General features: G+C 40.1%; 1 protein-coding gene across 15 annotated transcripts in view; it reads right to left on the minus strand.

Annotated features, from left to right (window-relative positions):
* The window catches only part of PHLDB2 (pleckstrin homology like domain family B member 2), a 224,339-nt gene that overhangs the window by 48,849 nt on the left and 154,914 nt on the right, over nt 1–20,576 (minus strand). For 12 of the 15 annotated variants that reach the window (XM_057545215.1, XM_057545227.1, XM_057545226.1 and 9 more), the window contains 3 exons: nt 16,493–16,876; nt 3,182–3,325; nt 2,040–2,177 (listed from right to left, as the gene is read on the minus strand). In XM_057545215.1, the coding sequence (XP_057401198.1) occupies nt 2,040–2,177; nt 3,182–3,325; nt 16,493–16,876 (666 nt within the window). Of the gene's footprint in view, nt 1–2,039; nt 2,178–3,181; nt 3,326–16,492; nt 16,877–18,781; nt 18,908–20,576 lie in introns of those variants that run through there. The other 3 variants (XM_057545228.1, XM_057545220.1, XM_057545224.1) reach the window with 3 other exon arrangements.

Genomic DNA, 20,576 nt, shown 5'->3' on the forward strand with positions numbered 1-20,576 from the left:
GGTGGTGAGATCATCTCAGAGCCAGGGGCAGAAAAAGTGGGCTAGAGGTTTGAACAGAGTGAAGGTATGAAATAGCCGTGCTATAAAATGTTAGAATAACTTCACTTGAGAAACCGAGAGACGTTGCCAAGCAGTGCTGGGTCTCTATTTGAGTTTGGTTGTCAAGAATATGCAGTACCATCATCCAGCTCAGTCTGCTTTCACTTCCCTCATTCTCCTCTGGAATCCCTCACCCAAAGCCAGTTTTTGCCATTTTTCATATCATGTGATGACAGACAATAATCCCACCTTCCAAGACCAGCTAATCCCCTAACAGCTGCATGAGCTGATTCTATACTTCAAGCCCCCAGCGTCCTCTCTCCTATGCACAGCCTCTATCAAGCCACCAAAACAATAATAGGAAGGATGGAAGTAGCCTCCCCCTTGCTTGTTTCCACTCATGTTCCTGGAGTTCCGACTCTACCTTACTTAGGTCTGGAGAATATAACACAGCTGTCCCTGGGAAGTGAGATTCAGCATTGACGCAACTTCCTTCACTTTTGTGTAGAATCTGATGCCAATGACAGGTAGACAAATAGAATTTATAGGTCATGTCATATGCGGGCTACACAAAGATAAACAGCTACATGGATGGGGAAGGCAGACAGGTTCACAGGGAACCTGATACCCCATTCCTATGTCCCGCTAGCTTTCCGGTATGACATAAATAGTAAAATACTAGTAAGCACCAAAACAAAAACATCTGATGCCTCCAGTGAAAGTTTCTTGCTGTATCAGTGCGGAAACTTTGAAAACCATAATCCTCCTGTACAGCAGAACTAGACAATCAATCCTTCGATATGGTTTTGAGCTTTTAAAGAAAAATATAGCTACTACCCAAATGGATTCTTTACTATTTCAAAGTCTAGAGCTTGAAGGCACATACATAAAATTTAATATGAAAAGATGTGCAGTTTGATCTTGATAAGCAGGCAACCAAGATATTGATATGTAGCTTTTAATCTGACTTCAATTTCTGACAATATCTTTTTGAGCTCATTCTCTGGCACCAAGATCAAATGCCCTTCTTTATAGGTCTCAAACAAAGAGAAGCCTAAAAAGGAAGCCACACTGAGCAGAAATCCTTTCCACATATTACCACTGGAGTTTACTCAAACTGAAATTTTTTTCTTTTTCTCAGCTTAGTGGAGAACGTGATGAGCAAGAAAGGAATGTGTTCAAGCTCATTAGTTTTTCTTTCTCAAACTGGAATTTTAATTTTTAATTTAGGCTTAGTTCAGCTGTAACTAACTCAGAATTTGAGAGGAGAGTAAGTGAAATATTTTCCGCAAAAAATAGACAAACAGGAAAACAAGAAAACCCGACTACCACCCTGAATTCTAAAAACTGCAAGTAATTCTTCATACTCCCTAGGAGGTATCGGCTAACATTCAGGTTGTGGCCTGAAATGTGTAAGCAATATTCCTTTCCAAAATAAGTGTCAGCTGTGTTTCACAGTTTTCACTCGGCAGTGTGTGAGGATCCCCTGAAAACTGCAGTGCATTTTGCAAAGAGCAGTGCACTTGCATTGAAGCCAATGGCAAGGCGAGACAGATGAAATGCATGGTTCCCATTCATCTTTTTAATAAACAGAAAAATGAAAAGAAATGAGGCAACCATATTTGAATATGTTTAAGCCACCCTTACAGGGCACTGCTGGAAAGAAGTTCCAAAGTACTAAAATGATTCTTTAAAAACAAAGCAGAATCAGAAGAGCAGAAAGGCTGATTGGAAAAAAGCAATTCACTCAGCTCAAGCAGAATAAGCTGCCATGAATACTGGCTCAAAAACTGAACAGGCTCTTCTTTCTGCTGCTCTGCCCCTGACAGTTCTTAATTTGCAACAACTTACCTCATCTTAAGACTTTTTTCCAGTGCCGCTGTCTCCAGGAACATGACACACAAATCCAAAACCATGGCAATTCATACAACATTTAAATTCAATCAAATGGAAGCACCATTTTGCCTGTAAAATTGGTATCAAATATAATTTTCTTTTACCTTGGTCTTTTCACCAACAATGTTCTTTTCCAGTTCTGCTATTTTCCGGTTTAGATGATCCAAAATCTCCTTCTCTTTCATAAGTTCAGTTGTTTCTGATTTTTGTTCTCCATCCAGGAGAGCACATTCCATATCCAACTGAGGACACAAAACAAAGCTCAGAGGTGTTTCACCTTCAGGGAAATTTTCAGCTGCCCCCTTTAGAGGTGTATTTTTAAGAGCTACAAATTGCAAAAAGTATTACCATTATCAGTCAGATTATGGAGCCCAGAAAACACTCCAGAGAACCCATGTGAGACTCAGGATTCCTATATGAGAAAGTGGGGAGGCCAGAATATATTTGCTAAGAACACTAGTTATCTTCTCATTTAATTTTTCTATGATAACCCCTTTTCTGCTCACTTCTCAAGGATATTTTGCCTGTTCGCTTAGATTCAAGCTCAAGCGTGAACGATCTTGGGAGCAGCCACGTCTCCGTTTGTCCCTAGAGCATGGGAAATGAAAATTACACTCAGCCCAGCACGCAAGCGCTGCATTCCTAGCAATGCCAGCAGGAGGGGCTTCGCAGGGTCTGTGCATAAGATGACAGGTGAGCAGTCCCCTTCCACACATGGGCTGACTGCATCATCCGTGAGTACAGACATGCAGATCCTTCTTAGGCAGAGTTAGCTGCTTCTTCTCATTCCATGGAGGTATTAAAAAATTGCCCCTTTCTTTAATTATGTAAATCCCCCCATAGTGCCAAGATGATACCCAACTCATACTTAACATGCTCAGAAAATGTTTGTTGGATTTGAACTTAAACGTCTAAATACATGGTACCTCAGCTGACAGATCTTGAAGCAGCTCAGAAAGCATACACTAGTTAAGACAAAGTCGGTTATATATAACGCACATTAAAAATGGCTTCATATGTTCATCTCATTGGATGAAAAAAAAAAAAACCCAGAAAGAAGAAAGAAACATTAAAAAAGGCATTTCTACCCCACATATGTACCCATTTTACACAGCTACAAATTGCTCATGTTGACCTCTATGTATTCTGCCCCCCAAGGCCTGTGCCCTAATAGGCATTGATATATTTAAGCTAAAGGAAAGAAAGAAAAATGAGAGAGGGTAATAAGTGAACTTGTGGTTTATACCTCTCTGGAAGATTCCTCCATCTGGTCATTTATATCTTTGATTTTTTGTTCAAGTTCCTCGAGGTTGTTCAGAATTGCTATCCGGGACTCTTCCATCGCAGTCAACTCCTGAATCCTTTGTTCTTCACTTATACCCTCTGGGGTCTGTGATTAATCAACACAGAAAAGGGCTAGTCACACTTCAATTCCAGAATTTCCCAGTTAATAAACCAGTCACAGGTCTAGCGTTTCACAGTCTGTGTCTATTTGGATTCTATGATAAAAGCATCATTGTGATTGTTTATTTGGAACTCTGCATTTTCCCATAGACCCTCAGTACATAGGGGCTTAGTTTAGCTCCTACAAACCAACTTCAGTGTACAAATTCATGTCTTTTTAAAGCCGAAATAACTAAGAGGTTATACAGATGAGGAAGCTGTGGTCCGCAGAGATTGTCGTGACTTCTCTCAGGTTATAGACAAAGTTCAGCAGAGCAGAGAACTAGAATCTGGACTAGACTTTCGACAACCTCCTCAGGGATGTCTCTTGGGCACGCTGCTACCTTCATCATAAGCTCCATACTCTCTCCCGTCTCCAAGCGAGTACATCTCCTACCACAGTCTCTAGAATCTCTGTTGGGTCCCACTGCTAGGGTTATCTGCAAATGAGCAAGCACTCTTATTTATTTCCTTTCCAACACAAAGTGGAGAAGAGGGACATGGCATTTGGCCTCACCTCACTGGAATGTTCCCCAAAGTTAATAATCAGGACAACACAAGGCTTTTTTATTACTTATTACTTTAGTGACCCCCCCAAATGATTTAAAGCTACACACTTAATATTAAGTTAATTCATGTTTCAGTTTTTGCATTAGCACACTACTTATTGGTCCTTATCCTATGTAATGATTAAAACACTAACTGGGCCAATGCGCTTTTGTGACATGAAATAGGATACTGGCCATTATTCATAAAATTATTTCATCGAAAAACTGAGATCCTTAACAAGGAATGAGAAAGTCAGGAAAGAAATTAAGTGAGAGAGGACATACTTATACCCCAAACAGAGTTATGACAAATGCCCGGGAAAGAAAGGAACATTTAGATGATACACACAGCCAAAATACGACTACCGATTATTTTAAGAAGAGAATACAGTGAATTGAAAACAGCTTCTTCTCTTAAGAATTTCAGGTTAGTTGTTTTGGATATCACCTCGTGGAGACCAGTCTTTCTGTAAGTGAAGGGGCACCCGTATTGGTATATTATTTATTTAATTTTATCTCTCTTTGAAAAAGAAGTAATTTCTTTGCACCAGTAAGTCAATAATTATATAATTTCACAATTGGAAATTGGAAACAGCAGCCTAGTTAAGTAAATTATTGACGATTACTCACTAACCACTGAAAAGAATATTCAGATTAACTAAAGAAACCATTAACATTTTGTGTTCCTTAGTAAGTTCATTTAGTGTTTAACAATCCTAAAAATTACTGTAACACGATAGGCATCATGTTGGGCTCTTTATTCTTTATTCATATTCTTTATTCTTTAACCTACTTCGCTGCTCCTGAAGATTAAACCATTGAGAAGTCAAGTATCTCAGGTTGACTGGAACAAAGGTATGCAGGCCTTCCAAGCCTTGACATTTAGCTTTTGTTTGTTTTTTTGTTTGTTTGTTTGTTGACATTTAGCTTTTAAATTGTCATCGTAATTCCAGTATCTTATGAACTAGTAAAACAACTGCTGACCTTTCTTCACATACAATGAATCTCATTGTCCTAATGCTTGGGTGCCTGTTTTAGGGCATGAGGAATGCCTACAACAGTGAATGGCATTCCTAAATCACTGACAAGTAATCCTAGCAGGAAAGCTTCAAGAAGGCCAGTATCCTGTCAGGTCAACATTTCATATTAGGTTTCAACTTCCAGCATGGTTTAAAAATATTTCTCTCATTGGTGGAAGCAAAGCATCAAAAGAAAACAAAAACTGAACAATCTGCAAAACTATAAAGATAGATAATAGTGGCAATTATAAGTATCTGTACAGCTCAAAGTTTCTAGAAAATTTATCACAATAGGTATATTTAATAATAAACAACTTGAGAGTCTGTTTGTACAATAAATGTTATCTAGGTAATGACTGTTTTTTATTGTTAAGTTGTTTATAAAAAGCAAAATCTTCAAGAGGCATTCTAAAACTCTGGTTTGTAATAGACTGGGATGAGGATACTGTAATATCATTTATATCCAAATAAAAAAACAATAGAGAGCCAAGGGTGTGGTAGCCACTGAATAGCTTTAGTTTATGGTGACAGAGAAAAGTGAAATTTTGATCTATCCAGGTTTTTAAATTTTTTTTAATAGTAATGTATAGGGTACTACTGAGAGTGACGTGTTTTAATGAAAGCACATATATGTGCATCCCCAAATATGCTGCCTTTGAGATAACTTGATCCACACACACACAGAAAGGGGAGACAGTAGGGACAAGACAGTTTGCATCAACCTTTTTTTTTTTTTTTTTTTTTGCAGATTTCTTCTTAGAAACCTCTTGCGACCAGAGAAGTTTGCGAGTGTGAGGGCTTTCCACTGCAGACAGAATGATTACTCAAGAAGAGAAGAGTGGAAAAGTTTTCATCACAAGGGAAAAAACCATTTTTTGGCAAATACATGAGGTGATGGATGTTAACTAAATTTATTGCAGTAATCATTTTGCAAAATATGTAAGTCAAGTCATTAGGTTGTACCCCTTTACTTTATACAGTGCTGTATGTCAATTATATCTCAGTAAAACTGCAAGGGGAAAAAAAAAAAGAGAAGAGTGAGCTATTCTCAGCTTTCACCTCAGGTGGTGGTAGACAGGTTCACAAAAGCCAGTTAAAATGAGCGTATTTCCAAGGTCATCTACATCTTTAAGTCTTAGGTAAAGCAAAGTCTAGAATGGTAAATCTCAGGCTTCCTAAATATCATTAACATCTTTGTTTCATTAAACCAGCTTAGAGTGTTTTTCACATTCCTCTCTTCTCCATTAATCCTACGAACACTGTACTTTGTTAAGTAACTAATCCAGTGAGCAGATTACTCAAAGAGGAAGAGCATCTAAAACAATAATCAGGACTTCTTTTTCTTTTTTAAGATTCCTCTGTCTTCTGTCTCGAGGTAACATATGTCTGTCTTCAAAGAGTAATAAATGAAAAACCCATTGCCTCTCAGCTGCACTCTGTCTAAGCTGTCGTGTGGTACCCAGAGGTGCCCTTGATGTTCCCTGTGTCTAAAGGAGGCACAGTCTTCTATTGCATGCCACAGGGGAGCTGCTCCAAGCTTCAAAGGCCTCCTATTTCACAAAAGCATACTGGAGCAATGAAAAACATCTGTCATGATCTGCTCATTCACACCCAACAGCTTTCTTATCAAAGCCCTCTTCAGGAGGAAACCTATTTCCCAAAAGTTAGTCCTTAGAGCACACAGCTCACCACTTCAGCAAAAGTCTGGCAGATCTCTGTGAAGGAAGAAGGGGAAAGAATAAGACAAAAAGGCAGTGCAGGAAGCCCAATAGCTGATGACAACAGCTCAAATGTTCAAATGATGGGTCATTTACTTTGCCTGAAACCAACAACTTTTGATTTCTACCCCAGATCCTAGTTTCTAACAGTTGCAACTTTCTGGCAAGAGGGACAGATGTCCTAACAGAATTGCTCTCCCTTGAGAATAAGTAAGGTAAACCTAGTCATTAGAAGAAAGAAGAATTGAACAGTCCAGAGTCCTGATGAATACAATGGGAGAACTCCATAGGTAGATAAGGATTTCTGACTAGGAACATTCAGTCAGAAAGTCTTGTTGCAGCCAAACAAACAAAAATAAAAGCAAAGACACAAATTTCCCTGAATAATACTCCCTGTGATAAACTACCTGCAGAATTTAGTATGATAATATCTTTCTCTTAAAGAATCAGTATGTGTCCTCTTATAACAAAAATCTAATTAATGTACCTTTTTAAATTTTTGGCTCTTCGGGCATGACTGCTAAGAAATTTAATGGTCACAGTTACTTAAATAAATTAATAAATCTAATTTATCTTTCAATAAATAAATTCTTGTGACTATGGTACCTGCTTTTTCTCTTATTTACTATTTTTGGTGTTCAGACTTTATTCTAATAAAATTGATGTCTTTTATTATAAGGTCTCTTAAATCCTTTCTAGAAAACAGGTAGGGGAGTAATTTTTTTTTTATTTCATAGAAAAAAACTTTCTTAACCTGTGTGAAAAATATAGCACCAAAAGATCTTCCCTGAACTCCTTTTAAGAAATCCTCAAATTTGGAAGACACTTTTAGATCAGCAAACAACTGGAAAACTAAGTAATAATTATGACTACATATAAATGTCCTATACATTGAAAAAAAATCATTAATAAAGCCAAGGGGAAGACAAATCATGATAAAAGACTAATTTCCTTACCACAAATAGCTCCTACTACTGAGTAAAAGCAAGACAAAACATTTTTAAAAACTGGGTGAAGAGGAAGACAAGGGAGATCAAGATGGCAGAGCAGGAGGATGCCGAGCTCACCTCCCTGATGAACACATCAAGAATACATCTAGTGGGAAGACATGGAGTTCGCATCTCCCCACAACTAGGGCACCTGCCGGTTGCTGGTGGAGGACCTCAACGCCCAAGGAGACGGGAGGAACACCTGAGCGACTGGGTAGGACATGGGGGGAGTGAGGGGGGAGGAGAAGTGGAGGCTGGACAGGACCAGTGCCCCTGAGAGGTGGCTGGGAGGGGGGACAGGTTCCCACTCCTGGAGGGACCCTCAGGGGCTTGGAGGATCAGGGGGAGCACACCTAGCGTTTCCCCAGCCCAGTCGGGCCCCAGGAAGCCTGTGGGGCTCTCGGGCCAGGTCCTCCACCTTCTGAGGCCCCATCCGGGCTGCGTTGGTCCTAGTGGGGTAGGAGGGAAGTGGGGGGAGAAGAAGAGAGGTGTATGGGAGGGGGCCTCAGGGATCAGAGGACCAGGGGAGGCACAGAAGGTGCTTCCCCCACCCTCTCAGCCTCAGGAAGCCTGTTGGGCTCCCAGACCTGGTCCTCTATTCTCTGAGGCCCCCTCCAGCCTTGTGGGCCCTAGGGCCGTGGGAGGGAGGGAGGAGGGGGAAAGAGGAGGAGAGGTGGTCGGGGAGGGGCCCTCTGGGATCAAGAGGATCAGGGGAGGCACGGAGAGCATTTCCCCCACCATCTCAGCCTCAGGAAGCCTGTTGGGGTTCCAGGTCTGCTCCCCTGCCTTCTGGGGCCCCCTCCTGCCGTGTGACTCCCAGGGGCATAGGAGGGAGAAGAAGAGAGGCCAACAGGGAGGGGCCCTCCGGGATTGAAGGATGTGGGGGAATGTGCCTAGTGTTTCCCCTGCCTACTCGGGCCCAGTGAGCCTGCTGCGGTCCTGGACCTGGTCTTACAACCTCCAAGGCCAGAGGCACTCCTGGGCCCCTCCTGCTGAGCCTAAGCGCCGCCCCCCTCCCCAGGGCCTTTTCGGGCCCTGTGGGTCTTAAGCATATGCCCCACCCACTGCCTAAACCTCGCCCCCGCCTAAGCCCCGTCCCCCACAGCTAAGGCCTTTTCCGGCTTTTTTTTTTCCTCCTCTTTTTTACTATTGTGCTCTGTTTTACCTTCTGGTTGTTGTTTCATCTATATTTTTATTTTTTTATTCTTTCTAACATATTTGTTACTTTTCTAATCTTATTTTACTTTTTATTCTTTGGTATTGTTCTCCTCCTTTTTTTCTTTGTTCTTTTTTTTTTTTTCCTGCCCCACACAGTTTGTGGGATCTTGGTTCACGAGCCGGGGGTAGGGCCAGAGCTTCTGCAGTGGGAGCTCTGAGTACAAACCACTGGACTAACAGAGAACCTCAGACCCCAGGGAATATTCATCTGAGTGAGGTCTCCCAGAGGTCCTCATCTTAGCACCAAGACCCAGTTCTACCTAACAGCCTACAAACTCAGTGCTGGAAGCCTCAGGCCAAACAACCAGTAAGACAGGAACACAATCTTATCCATCAAAAAAAAAATGAGATGACAAAAAAAATGTCACAGAAGAAGGAGCGAGGTAAAAACCTACAAGACCAAATAAATGAAGAGAAACTAGGCAACCTACCTGAAAAAGAATTCAGAGTAATGATAGAAAAGATGATCCAGAATCTCAGAAATAGAATGGAGGCATGGATTGAGAAAAACAAGAAATGTTTAACAAAGATCTAGAAGAACTAAAGAACAAACAAACAGTGATGAACAACACAATAACTGAAATGAAAAATGCACTAGAAGGAATCAATAACAGAATAACTGAGGCAGAAAAACGAACAAGTGAACTGGAAGACAAACTGCTGGAAATAACTGCCAAGGAGCAGAATAAAGAATAAAAGAATGAAAAGAATTGAAGACAATCTCAGAGACCTCTGGGACAATATTAAACACACCAACATGTGAATTCTAGGGTGCCAGAATAAGAGAAAAAGAAAGGGTCTGAGAAAATATTTGAAGAGATTATAGTGGAAAACTTCCCTAACATGGGAAAGGAAATAGTCAGTCAAATCCAGGAAGCACAGAGAGTCCCATACAGGATAAACCCTAGGAGAAATACATCAAGACACATATTAATCAAACAAAAAAAAATTAAATTCAAAGAAAAAATATTAAAAGCAGCAAGGGAAAAGCAAAAAATAACATACAAAGGAATCCTCATAAGGTTATCAGCTGATTTTTCAGCAGAAACTCTGCAGGCCAGAAGGAAGTGGCAGGATATACTTTAAGTGATGAAAGAGAAAAACCTACAGCCCAGATGACTCTGCCCAGCAAAGATCTCGTTCAGATTCGATGGAGAAATCAAAAGCTTTTCAGACAAGCAAAAGCTAAGAGAATTCAGCACCACAAAACCAGCTTTCCACCAAATGCTAAAGGAACTTCTCTAGGTGGGAAACACAAGAGAAGAAAAAGACCCACAAAAACAAACCCAAAACAATTAAGAAAATGGTAATAGGAACATACTATTGATAATAACCTTGAATGTAAATGGATTAAATGCTCCAAACAAAAGACACAGGCTGGATGAATGGATACAAAAACAAGACCCATAGATATGCTGTCTACAAGAGACCCACTTCAGACCTAGGGACACATACAGACTGAAAGTGAGGTGACAGAAAAAGATATTCCATGCAAATGGAAATCAAAAGAAAGCTGGAGTAGCAATTCTCATACCACACAAAATACTAGCAAACAGAATCCAACAACACATTGAAAGAATCATACACCATGATCAAGTGGGATTTATCCCAGGAATGCAAGCATTCTTCAATATACACAAATCAATCAGGGTGAAACACCATATTAACAAATTAAGAAATAAAAACTATATGATCATCTCAATAGATTCAGAAAAAGCTTTTGACAAAATTCAACAAACACAGGCAAATTCCATCACACATTTAGAGAAGAGCTAACACCTATCTTTCTCAAACTCTTCCAAAAAATTGTTGAGGGAGGACATTCCCAAATTCGTTCTATGAGGCCACCATCACTCATACCAAAACCAGACAAAGGTATCACAAAAAAAGAAAATTACAGACCAATATCACTGATGAACATAGATGCAAACATCATTCTCAATGGTTAAAAACTGAAAGCATTTCCATTAAGATCAGGAACAAGACAAGGATGGCCACTCTCGCCACTCTTATTCAACATAGTTTTGGAAGTCTTAGCCATGGCAATCAGAGAAGAAAAAGAACTAAAAGGAATACAAACTGGAAAAGAAGAAGTAAAACTGTCACTGTTTGCAGATGACATGATACTATATGTAGAAAATCCTAAAGATGCCACTAGAAAACTACTAGAACTAATCAATGAATTTGGTAAAGTTGCAGGATACAAAATTAATGCACAGAAATCTCTGGCATTCCTATACACTAACAATGAAAAAACAGAAAGACAAATTAAGGAAACAATCCTATTTACCATCTCAACAAAAAGCATAAAATACCTAGGAATAAACCTACCTAAGGAGGCAAAAGACTTGTACTCAGAAAACTATAAAACACTGATGAAAGAAATCAAAGATGATATAAACAGATGGAGATATATACCATGTTCTTGGATTGGAAGAATCAACATTGTGAAAATGACTACACTACCCAAAGCAATCTACATATTCTATGCAATCCCAATCAAAACACCAATGGCATTCTTCACATAATTAGAACAAAAAGTGTTACAATTTGTATGGAAACACAAAAGACCCCGAATAGCCAAAGCAATTTTGAGAAAGAAAAATGCAGCTGGAGGAAGCAGGCTCCCTGACTTCAAACTATACTACAGAGCTACAGTAATCAACACAGTATGGTACTGGCACAAAAACAGAAATATAGATCAATGGTACAGGATAGAAAGCCCAGAGATAATGCCACACAAATATGGTCACCTAATTTATGACAAAGGAGGCAAGAACATACAATGGAGAAAAACAGCCTCTTCAATAAGTGCTGCTTAGAAAACTGGACAGCTACATGTAAAAGAATGAAACTAGAACACTGCCTAATACCATACACAAAAATAAACTCCAAATGGATTAAAGACCTAAATGTAAGACCGGACACTATAAAACTCTTAGAGGGCCGGAGATCTAAATAGACATTTCACCAAAAAAAGATATACAGATGGCCAAGAGGCATGTGAAAAGATGCTCAACATCACTAATTATTAGAGAAATGCAAATTGAAATTACAATGAGGTATCACCTCACACTGGTTAGAATGGGTATCATCAGAAAATCTACAAACAACTAATGCTGGAGAGGGTATGGAGTAAAGGGAACCCTTTTGCACTGTTGGTGGGAATGTAAATTGAAACAGCCACTATGGAGAACAGTATGGAAGTTCCTTAAAAAACTAAAAATAGAACTACCATATGACCCAGCAATCCCACTACTGGGCATATACCCTGAAAAAACTAATTCAAAAGGATACATGTACCTCAAAGTTCATTGCAGCACTATTTACAATAGCCAGGACATGGAAACAACCTAAATGTCCAACGACAGATGAATGGATAAAGAAGATGTGGTACATATATACAATGGAATATTACTCAGCCATAAAAGGAACAAAATTGGGTCATTTATAGAGATGTGGTGGACCTAGAGTCTGTCATACAGAGTGAAGTAAGCCAGAAAGAGAATAACAAATATCATAGATTAACGCATATATGTGGAATCTAGAAAAATGGTACTGATGAACCTATTTGCAGGGCAGGAATAGAGACGTAGATGTAGAGAACAGACATGTGGACACAGAGGGGGATGGGGAGGGTGGGACAAATTGGGAGATTAGGTTTGACATAAATACACTACCATGTGTAAAATAGCTAGCTAGTGGGAACCTGCTGTATAGAGCATGGAGCTCAGCTTGGTGCTCTGTGACGACCTAGATGGGTGGGATGGAGGGATGGGAGGGAGGTCCAAGAGGGAGGGGATGTAGGTATGCATGTAGCTGATTCGCTTCATTGTGCAGCAGAAACTGACACAACATTGTGAAGTAATTTTACTCCAATAAAAAAAAAAAAAAAAGAATACATCTAAATGTGGAGCAACTCTTGCTGGACACAAACAGGAGTCTGCAAGAAAGGCTCTTCTACAAACAAGGCTGTAAAGATCCACATGGCGTCGGGTAGGAAGAGAGGAGAAGCAATCAGGCAAGACCGACACATTTAGCAGGACACAGAGGAGAAGGGAGATATGATGGGCTCAGAGATCCTCCCTGCAGAGTTAGGGGTTTGAACCACATATTGGGCACACCAGCCCTGGGGTCCAACACAAGGAAGACAAGTCCCCTCGGCTGGTTTGAAGACCAGTGGGACTTAGAGGAGGGTTGTAAGAAGCCGAGACTCTGCTCATGAAGAGCAGGTGCACATGCTTGCCTACTCTAGGGAACAAGGGGGAGGAAGCTGATTTAAAACTGTGTGGGGCTCTGGCTGGTTTCCCACAACTGCTTCTGTCTGCAGCAAGTGCCTGATCCAGCTGCTCTTGCTCCTGTGCAGCTCTCTACTAGGATGGAGGTGCTTTAGTGTGTGGGGGGAAGTGCACACTTAGAGGAAATGAACCAGCTTGGACCCAACCCTCAGGGCTTCTGTTCCATCACCTTGAGCTCTGATCACACCCAGATAGGGCAGTGACAGCCACTGAGCATAGGAGAAGCCGGCTTGCACCTGGCTCTGGCTCTAGCCACTCCATCTCCAGCCCTACCTCTCACCAATGTGATAGCTGCCTGCACACCCCAGGAGAAGATGTGACCCATGCTCACTTCAGATTCAGCTTTCCCACCAAAGCCACTGGGCACATGCAAACTGCATAGGGACACTCCCATGCAAGGATACTCCTTCAAGACCGGGATAGGTAACTATTTCACCTAATTTCATAGAGAAAGAGAAAGGTAAACAAAATGGGAAGACAGAAGAAATTGTTTCAAATGAAAGAACAGGGAAATAAACCTGAAGAAAACCCTAATGAAACAGAGATAAATAACTTACTAGATAAAGGGTTCAAAGCACTAGTAATAAGAATGCTAACTGAACTTGGTTAAAAAAAAATAGATGAACACAGGAAGAATTTTAACAAGGAACCAGAAAATATTAAAAAGAAAAAAAGAAAAACCAAACGGAGCTCAAAAATACAATAACTGAAATGGAAAATACACTAGAAGGAATTAATAGCAGATTAGGTGATACAGAAGAACACATAAGCAATCTGGAAGAGAGAATAATGAAATCACCCAATCAGAACAGCAAAAATAAAAACGAATTTTAAAAAATGATTAAGGGATCTCTGGGACAACATCAAGTGTCATAACATTCACATTTTAGGGGTCCCAGAGGGTGAAAAGAGACAGAAAGAGATAGAAAATGTATTTGATGAAATTATGGCTAAAAAGTTCCTGAAGTTGAAGAAGGAAACAGATTTCTAGTACAGGAAGCACAGGTAGTCCCAAACAAATGAACCTAAAGAGACCCACATTGAGACATATCATAATTAAAATGGCAAAGGCTAGAGATAAAAAGAGAATTTTAAAGACAGCAAAAGAAAAACAGAGTCACGTACAAGGGAACCCCTATAAGGCTATCAGCTGATTTTTCTGTGGGAACTTTGCAGGCCAGAAGGAAGCAGCATGATATATTCAAAATCTTGAAAGGGAAAAACCTGCAGCCTAGGATACTCTATCCAACAAGGTTATCATTCAGAATTGAAGGAAAGATGAATTTCTCTGACAAGCAAAAACTAAAAGTTCATCAATACTAAAGTGACCCTAAAAGAAAAAGGTCTCTTTAAGTGGAAAAGAAAAGGCTACAACAAGAAGTGAGAATTTATAAGAAAGGAAAAATCCCACAGGTAAAGGCAAATATCCAGTAAAGGCTGTGGATCAGTCACTTAAATAAGTGAGCATGAAGATTGAAAGACAAAGATTGTAAAATCAACTATAACTACAATAAACAGTTAAGGGATATGCATGAAGATGTAAAATATGGCATCAAAAACACAAAACATGGGGAAAGGGAGTAAAAATGTAGATCTTTTAGAATGTGTTTGAACTTAAGTGATTATCAGTTTAAAACAAGTAGATATAGCTATAGGTCAATACATGAACCCCATGGTAACCACAAATCAAAAGCCTACAATAGATACACAAAAACTAAAGAGAAAGGAACACAAGCATACCACTAAAGAAAATCATCAGACCACAAGGGAACAAACTAAAAGAAGAGAAAAAAAAGAACTACAATAACAACCAGTAAATAAGTAAGAAAATGGCAATAAGTACACACCATAATCAAGCAGGATTTATTCCAGGGAGCAAAGATGGTTCAATATCTGCATATCAACCAATGTGATATACCACATTAACAAAACAAAGGATAAAAATCACATGATCATCTCAATAGACACAGAAAAGGAATTTGACAAAATTCAACATGTATTCATGATAAACTCTCATCAAAGTTGATACAGAGGGAACATATCTCAACATAATAAAGGCCGTTTATGACAAACACACAGCTAACATACTCAATCGTGAAAAGTTGAAAGATTTTCCTCTACAGTCAGGAACAAGACAAGGATGCCCACTCTCAGAACTTCTATTTAACATAGTATTAGAAGCCCTAGCCACAGCAAGTAGACAAGAAAAAGAAATAAAAAGGCATCCAAATTGGAAGAGAATAAGTTAAACTGTCACTATTTGCAGATGACATGACCATATACACAAAACCCTGAAGTCTCCACCAAAATTTAATTGGATTCCCCCACCGCCCCCAAAACGGGACCTAATTAAACTTAAAAGCTTTTGCACAGCAAAGGAAACCATCAACAAAATGAAAAGACACCTACTGAATGGGAGAAAATATTTGCAATGATATGACCAACAAGGAGTTAATATTCAAAATATACAGCTCATATAAGTCAATATCAGAAAAACAACTCAATTAAAAAATGGGCAGAAGACCTGAATAGACATTTTTTCAAAAAAGACATACAGATGGCAAACAGGCACATGAAAAGATGCTCAACATTGCTAGTCATCAGAAAAATGCAGATCATAACCACAGTGAGATATCACCTCACACCTGTCAGAAAACAACAAAAAGTCCACAAATAACAAGTATTGGGAAGAATGTGGAGCGAAGAGAACCCTAATACACTGTTGGTGGGAATGTAAACTGGTAGAGCCACTACGGAAAACAGTATGGAGGTTCCCCCAAAAAGCTAAAAACAGAACTACCATATGATCTAGCAACTCCAGTCCTGGGTATAATCTGAAGAAAACAAAAAACAGTAATTTGAAAAGATACTAGTCAACCAAAGAATGAGGCAGAACTGTGTATAGTAATATGCAAAGATGCTCCAGACATTCAGTGAGGGAAAAAAAAAATCGTACAGAACACTATACTTGTATATATGTATGTCTAGGCTTATAATATATGGCCATATATGCACAGAAATATTGGGAAGGCATGTAAGACACTTTGTGTTTTTCTCTCTCAGGTGTACAACTGGAGGGGGCAAGGAGAAGAGAAATTGTTTTTCTTTATACTTTTCTGTACTGCTACATTTTCTAGAGTGCAAATTTGTTACTTTATAGTAAACACCCTAATTTGCTGCACCTTGCTTAGCTAATTACCTCTTAAATTGAAGCTTCACTGAAAACATTTTGGAAAACAACCAGGATAAAACCTCTAGTGTCTAGGCCAGTGCAGATGCATGGTCCAGGCCCTAAATTTAATCTGTGTGTGTGGCCGGCTTTACCTTTGGTAGGATACTTAGATAAGTGGACTCGCTGGAAGCTTTCAGAAAGGCAGAGGAGGGCGGTGGGGGAGTCCTGGTGAGGTCCCTGATCAGTTCATCATTCCTGGAGCTCCTGAGGGAAAGGAAGCTGGCGCTACTCTGACTGAGGCTCCCGAAGCCTGCCAGGTCTGCATCCTGGAGAGAGCTTTTCTGGTGGCACCTGTATCTGGTGTCAGGGCTCACCAGGGCTTCTTCAAACACGGACTCCTCGTCAGAGAGCTGCAGCTTCTCCAGTTCCTTATTGATTTTCTGTACATCTGCCACGGTGGTGCCAGTGGACACGTGACTGTCAGGCTTTGTGTACTCGGCACAGAGACTGAGGATGGTCTCCAGACGCTGTCTCTCCTAGAACACAGAGGAGGGAAGGTCAGTGAGTTTGTGAGAAGGAGACAACTCCGAATAAAAAGACGGAAGAGGCTGGGACCCCTGGTGAATTCAACCCGCACATAATCCCACAGATACTTGGCTGGTGATGTTTTTCATCATCTTTGATGAACCCATTTATAAATCCAGATGAAATCTGGGTCAACAATGCCTGATTTTCCTCTCAAATTCAATTCTTTATTTGTATATCCCAGTGCTGATCCTAGCACATACTAGCACTCAGTGAGACCTTTCTTGATTTATCAATTCTCCAAACACTTCAAATGTTTTTGTATAATCTCCTTTTTAAAATCTTCATCCCCTTCCCTCCCTCTACTATCCACCTTCTACAATATCTAGCTCTTTCATCACTGCAGACTTAATATTTGAGTTTAAAATTAATTCTCTAGGGCTTCCCTGGTGGCGTAGTGGTTAAGAATCCGCCTGCCAATGCAGGGGACACACGTTCGAGCCCTGGTCTGGGAAGATCCCACATGCCGCAGAGCAACTAAGCCAGTGTGCCACAACTACTGAGCCCGTGCTCTGGAGCCCGCGAGCCACAACTACCGAGCCCATGTGCCACAACTACTGAAGCCCATGCACCTAGAGCCCATGTTCCACAACGAACGAAGAGTAGCCCCTGCTCACCGCAACCAGAGAAGAAGCCTGCATGCAGCAACGAAGACCCAACACAGCCTAAAATAAACAAATTTCTTAAAAAACTATTAAAAAAAATTAATTCTCTAACTTCCTATAGAAATATCATTCTACTGTTTAGACACACAAAAGGAAAATGCTACTTTAGAAAAGGCTTAATTTGAAAGGCTTAATAACTAGGTCTTCAATTTTTTTCTTGAAATGCTTCAAATTTTTTAACACTCTTTTTTATGTCTTGTCACCATATAAAGGTCTTTCCCACCAATTTCTCAAATGAAAAATTGAAATGATTTTTAAAAAAAGAGAATGTCACAAGAAGATGAAGAACATTTAACGTCACGTCCAGATAGAAAGACAGCAACATATTTCAAATTCTGAGATCATTAAATCTTTGAATCATTTAGCTGGAAAATAAAATGATAGCTTATTTGTCTAAAAAAAATTAATATAAGGTCATTGATGTTTATAATGGTACCACTAACTGACACTTCACCAAGCTCCCCATGTAAAACACGTAGGTATTTATGATTTTTGACTTTAAGTGAACTTACTATACATTTGTGAACAAGGGGATATAGTTTACAAAATGCTTATCATAAACCTAGACAGCACTCTTTGGAGTGGGGAATCTCAACATCTTCACCTTTCACATTAGCCCAACTGCCAAAGTGAAAAGAAAAAAATAAAATAGCAAAAAACATCTTTGGTTATTACATCTACCACATTGAAAAGAGAATTCAAAAGCCTTCCATAGAAAAATGTTTTCCAACCTAAACAGGAGGGAAATCCAAAAGGGAGGGGATATATGTATATATACGGCTGATTCATTTTGTTGTGCAGTAGAAGCTAACACAACATTGTAACGCGACTATACTCCAATAAAAATTAATTTAAAAAAAAAAAAGAAAAGAAAAACGTTTTCCAAACTGGTTATCAGTAACAAAATAGAAAAGTGTTAAGCAGCCCTGGGCTGCTGTTTTTAATATCTAATTGCAGAAAATTTGGAAAAACAGAATTCCGAAGGTAGTTCTCTTTATTAGCGGAAGAGTATCAAATAGACAAGTCAAATAGGAACAGACTAACATAATTCCCTGGTTTTCATTAAATACATCCATTAAATGACAAAATAGCATGAAATGACTTTCATCTGTCCTCTAAAGTACTCTCCCCACCCCAAAAATGCAACAGCTTGATCAAAAGGACTCTTAAACGGGTTCTTATAAGCCCCACCTCCCTTTCACTGCCTGAACTTCTGGACTCCAGCTGCAGCTCCATCCTCATGGCCTCGTCCCAGGGAAGGCACTCGCCTGCACAACCTCATCCCAGGCGCTTCTGCACGCTGTCCATCCAGGAGCCCTGATGCTTATTTATCTCTGTAGCCGCTACCAGCTGCCAAGCCCTACCCACCTCAGCTTTGTGGGGAAGGAGGGGTGGGGGGGACACACAGCATTCATTGCCTTATTTTAAACTCCAACAATCTAGAAAAGTCTGCATGTGAATATGCAAAGACAACTGCAAGGGCGTATGTGAGGAAGGGGACAGGAACAAGATGTTATATTTTACCCCTTCTCAAAAGCATCTGCATTAGAGGCTAATCTCCAAAGAAAAGTTCTCTTTCTGCCATGTAGGTGAATTAAGTTGAAGCATCTAAACTCAGTCTTTGCTAATCTTCATAAATGACAGTGTGTATGCGTTCACCTCAACATTCATTACATTTGGGATTATCGGAAAGTTGTCAGTTTCTCTTTACCAGGGCACTAATGAACAGTGCGGTCCTCAAAAGCATGAAAGGTACTTCTGCCCAGCCTGTCAGACATAGCAAAATTCCTCCCACATCTCCTTCCCAAAATAGTTTCTTTTGCTGCCAATGCCATTGCTTAATTCCAGAGGAAATAAATGATCCCAGCCAAAAGATGAATGCTATTTCAGACAGTGAAACAGTATTCAAAGGCGGGTACACAGGAAGTTTGGTCTACTGCTATGTGCTTCTCTCTATTCTTATCACCCCATTCACAGCCGATCTGTTCAGGTTTGAATCACACATGGATGCAGGACTGCTGCCCACGAGTCTAACAGAAATCCAGGCCGTGCTGAGACACGCCGGCCCCGCAAGAACTGCATCAAAGAAAAATAAACTGATGATGAGAAGTGCGTCAGAAGAAAGTCTGCGAGGCATTTCAGAAGGCACGAGAAGCCTTTTAAGGAAACCCTGCACAGAATTTACCCTCATAACTCTCCCTTGAGCCCTCTTCATCTTTCCCATTCATCACGCGAATATTCTCCACTCTGCATGACCTAAAACGAGGGCGGCCATTCCACACAGGACACTTTTGAGAATCAAATAGGGCACTGTTAATAATTACTCTGGGACAGCAAGCGCAAACTGGGACTGGCAACCTGAGATGTGGGGCTCTCTTCCTAAAATTCAATTTTCTTTGACGCTTCACCTAACAACCTAATGAATTAGGAGGCTACCCTCTTTGACATCTCCAATTCCTACCCACCTTTCCAAACCAGCAATCCACTGCACATTCTCTTGAAAAGGCACCAGTAGAGAGCCCAAATATCTAAATGGCCCAAAACATTGGTGTTAAGGGTTTAGAACGTAGGTCCCTTTGAACTAAATTATTTAAAATACATTTTAATTTTTTCTCTCTCTCTCCATTTTCCCTTTCCTCCAACTCCATGTATCAAAGAAAACTTTGAAGGGGACACAAGAGCTTAACAAATATACCTGAAGAAAATGGTGCACAATTCTTTTCCTTAGTGGTTAAAAAAAATGTTGTGGGCCGAGTGTATGGCTTTTGACCTCAGAGCTTTCTTTCTTTTTCAGAGGAATGTGTCTGGCACTGACCCACTTCAGTTCACAGTCCTCGGTCAGGAAACTCTTCCATCTCCTGAACCCATCCAGTCCCCTCGTAATCAACAGCAGCCAGTCTAGGCCCTAGGACTGTGAATATAATATAGAAATAAATTATGCAGAAAATCAAGTGCTGATACTTAAGCACAGGTGAAATCTTTGTTA

Source organism: Balaenoptera acutorostrata, chromosome 4, assembly GCF_949987535.1.
Source record: "Balaenoptera acutorostrata chromosome 4, mBalAcu1.1, whole genome shotgun sequence".
In the NCBI taxonomy this organism is placed as follows: Eukaryota; Metazoa; Chordata; class Mammalia; order Artiodactyla; family Balaenopteridae; genus Balaenoptera; species Balaenoptera acutorostrata.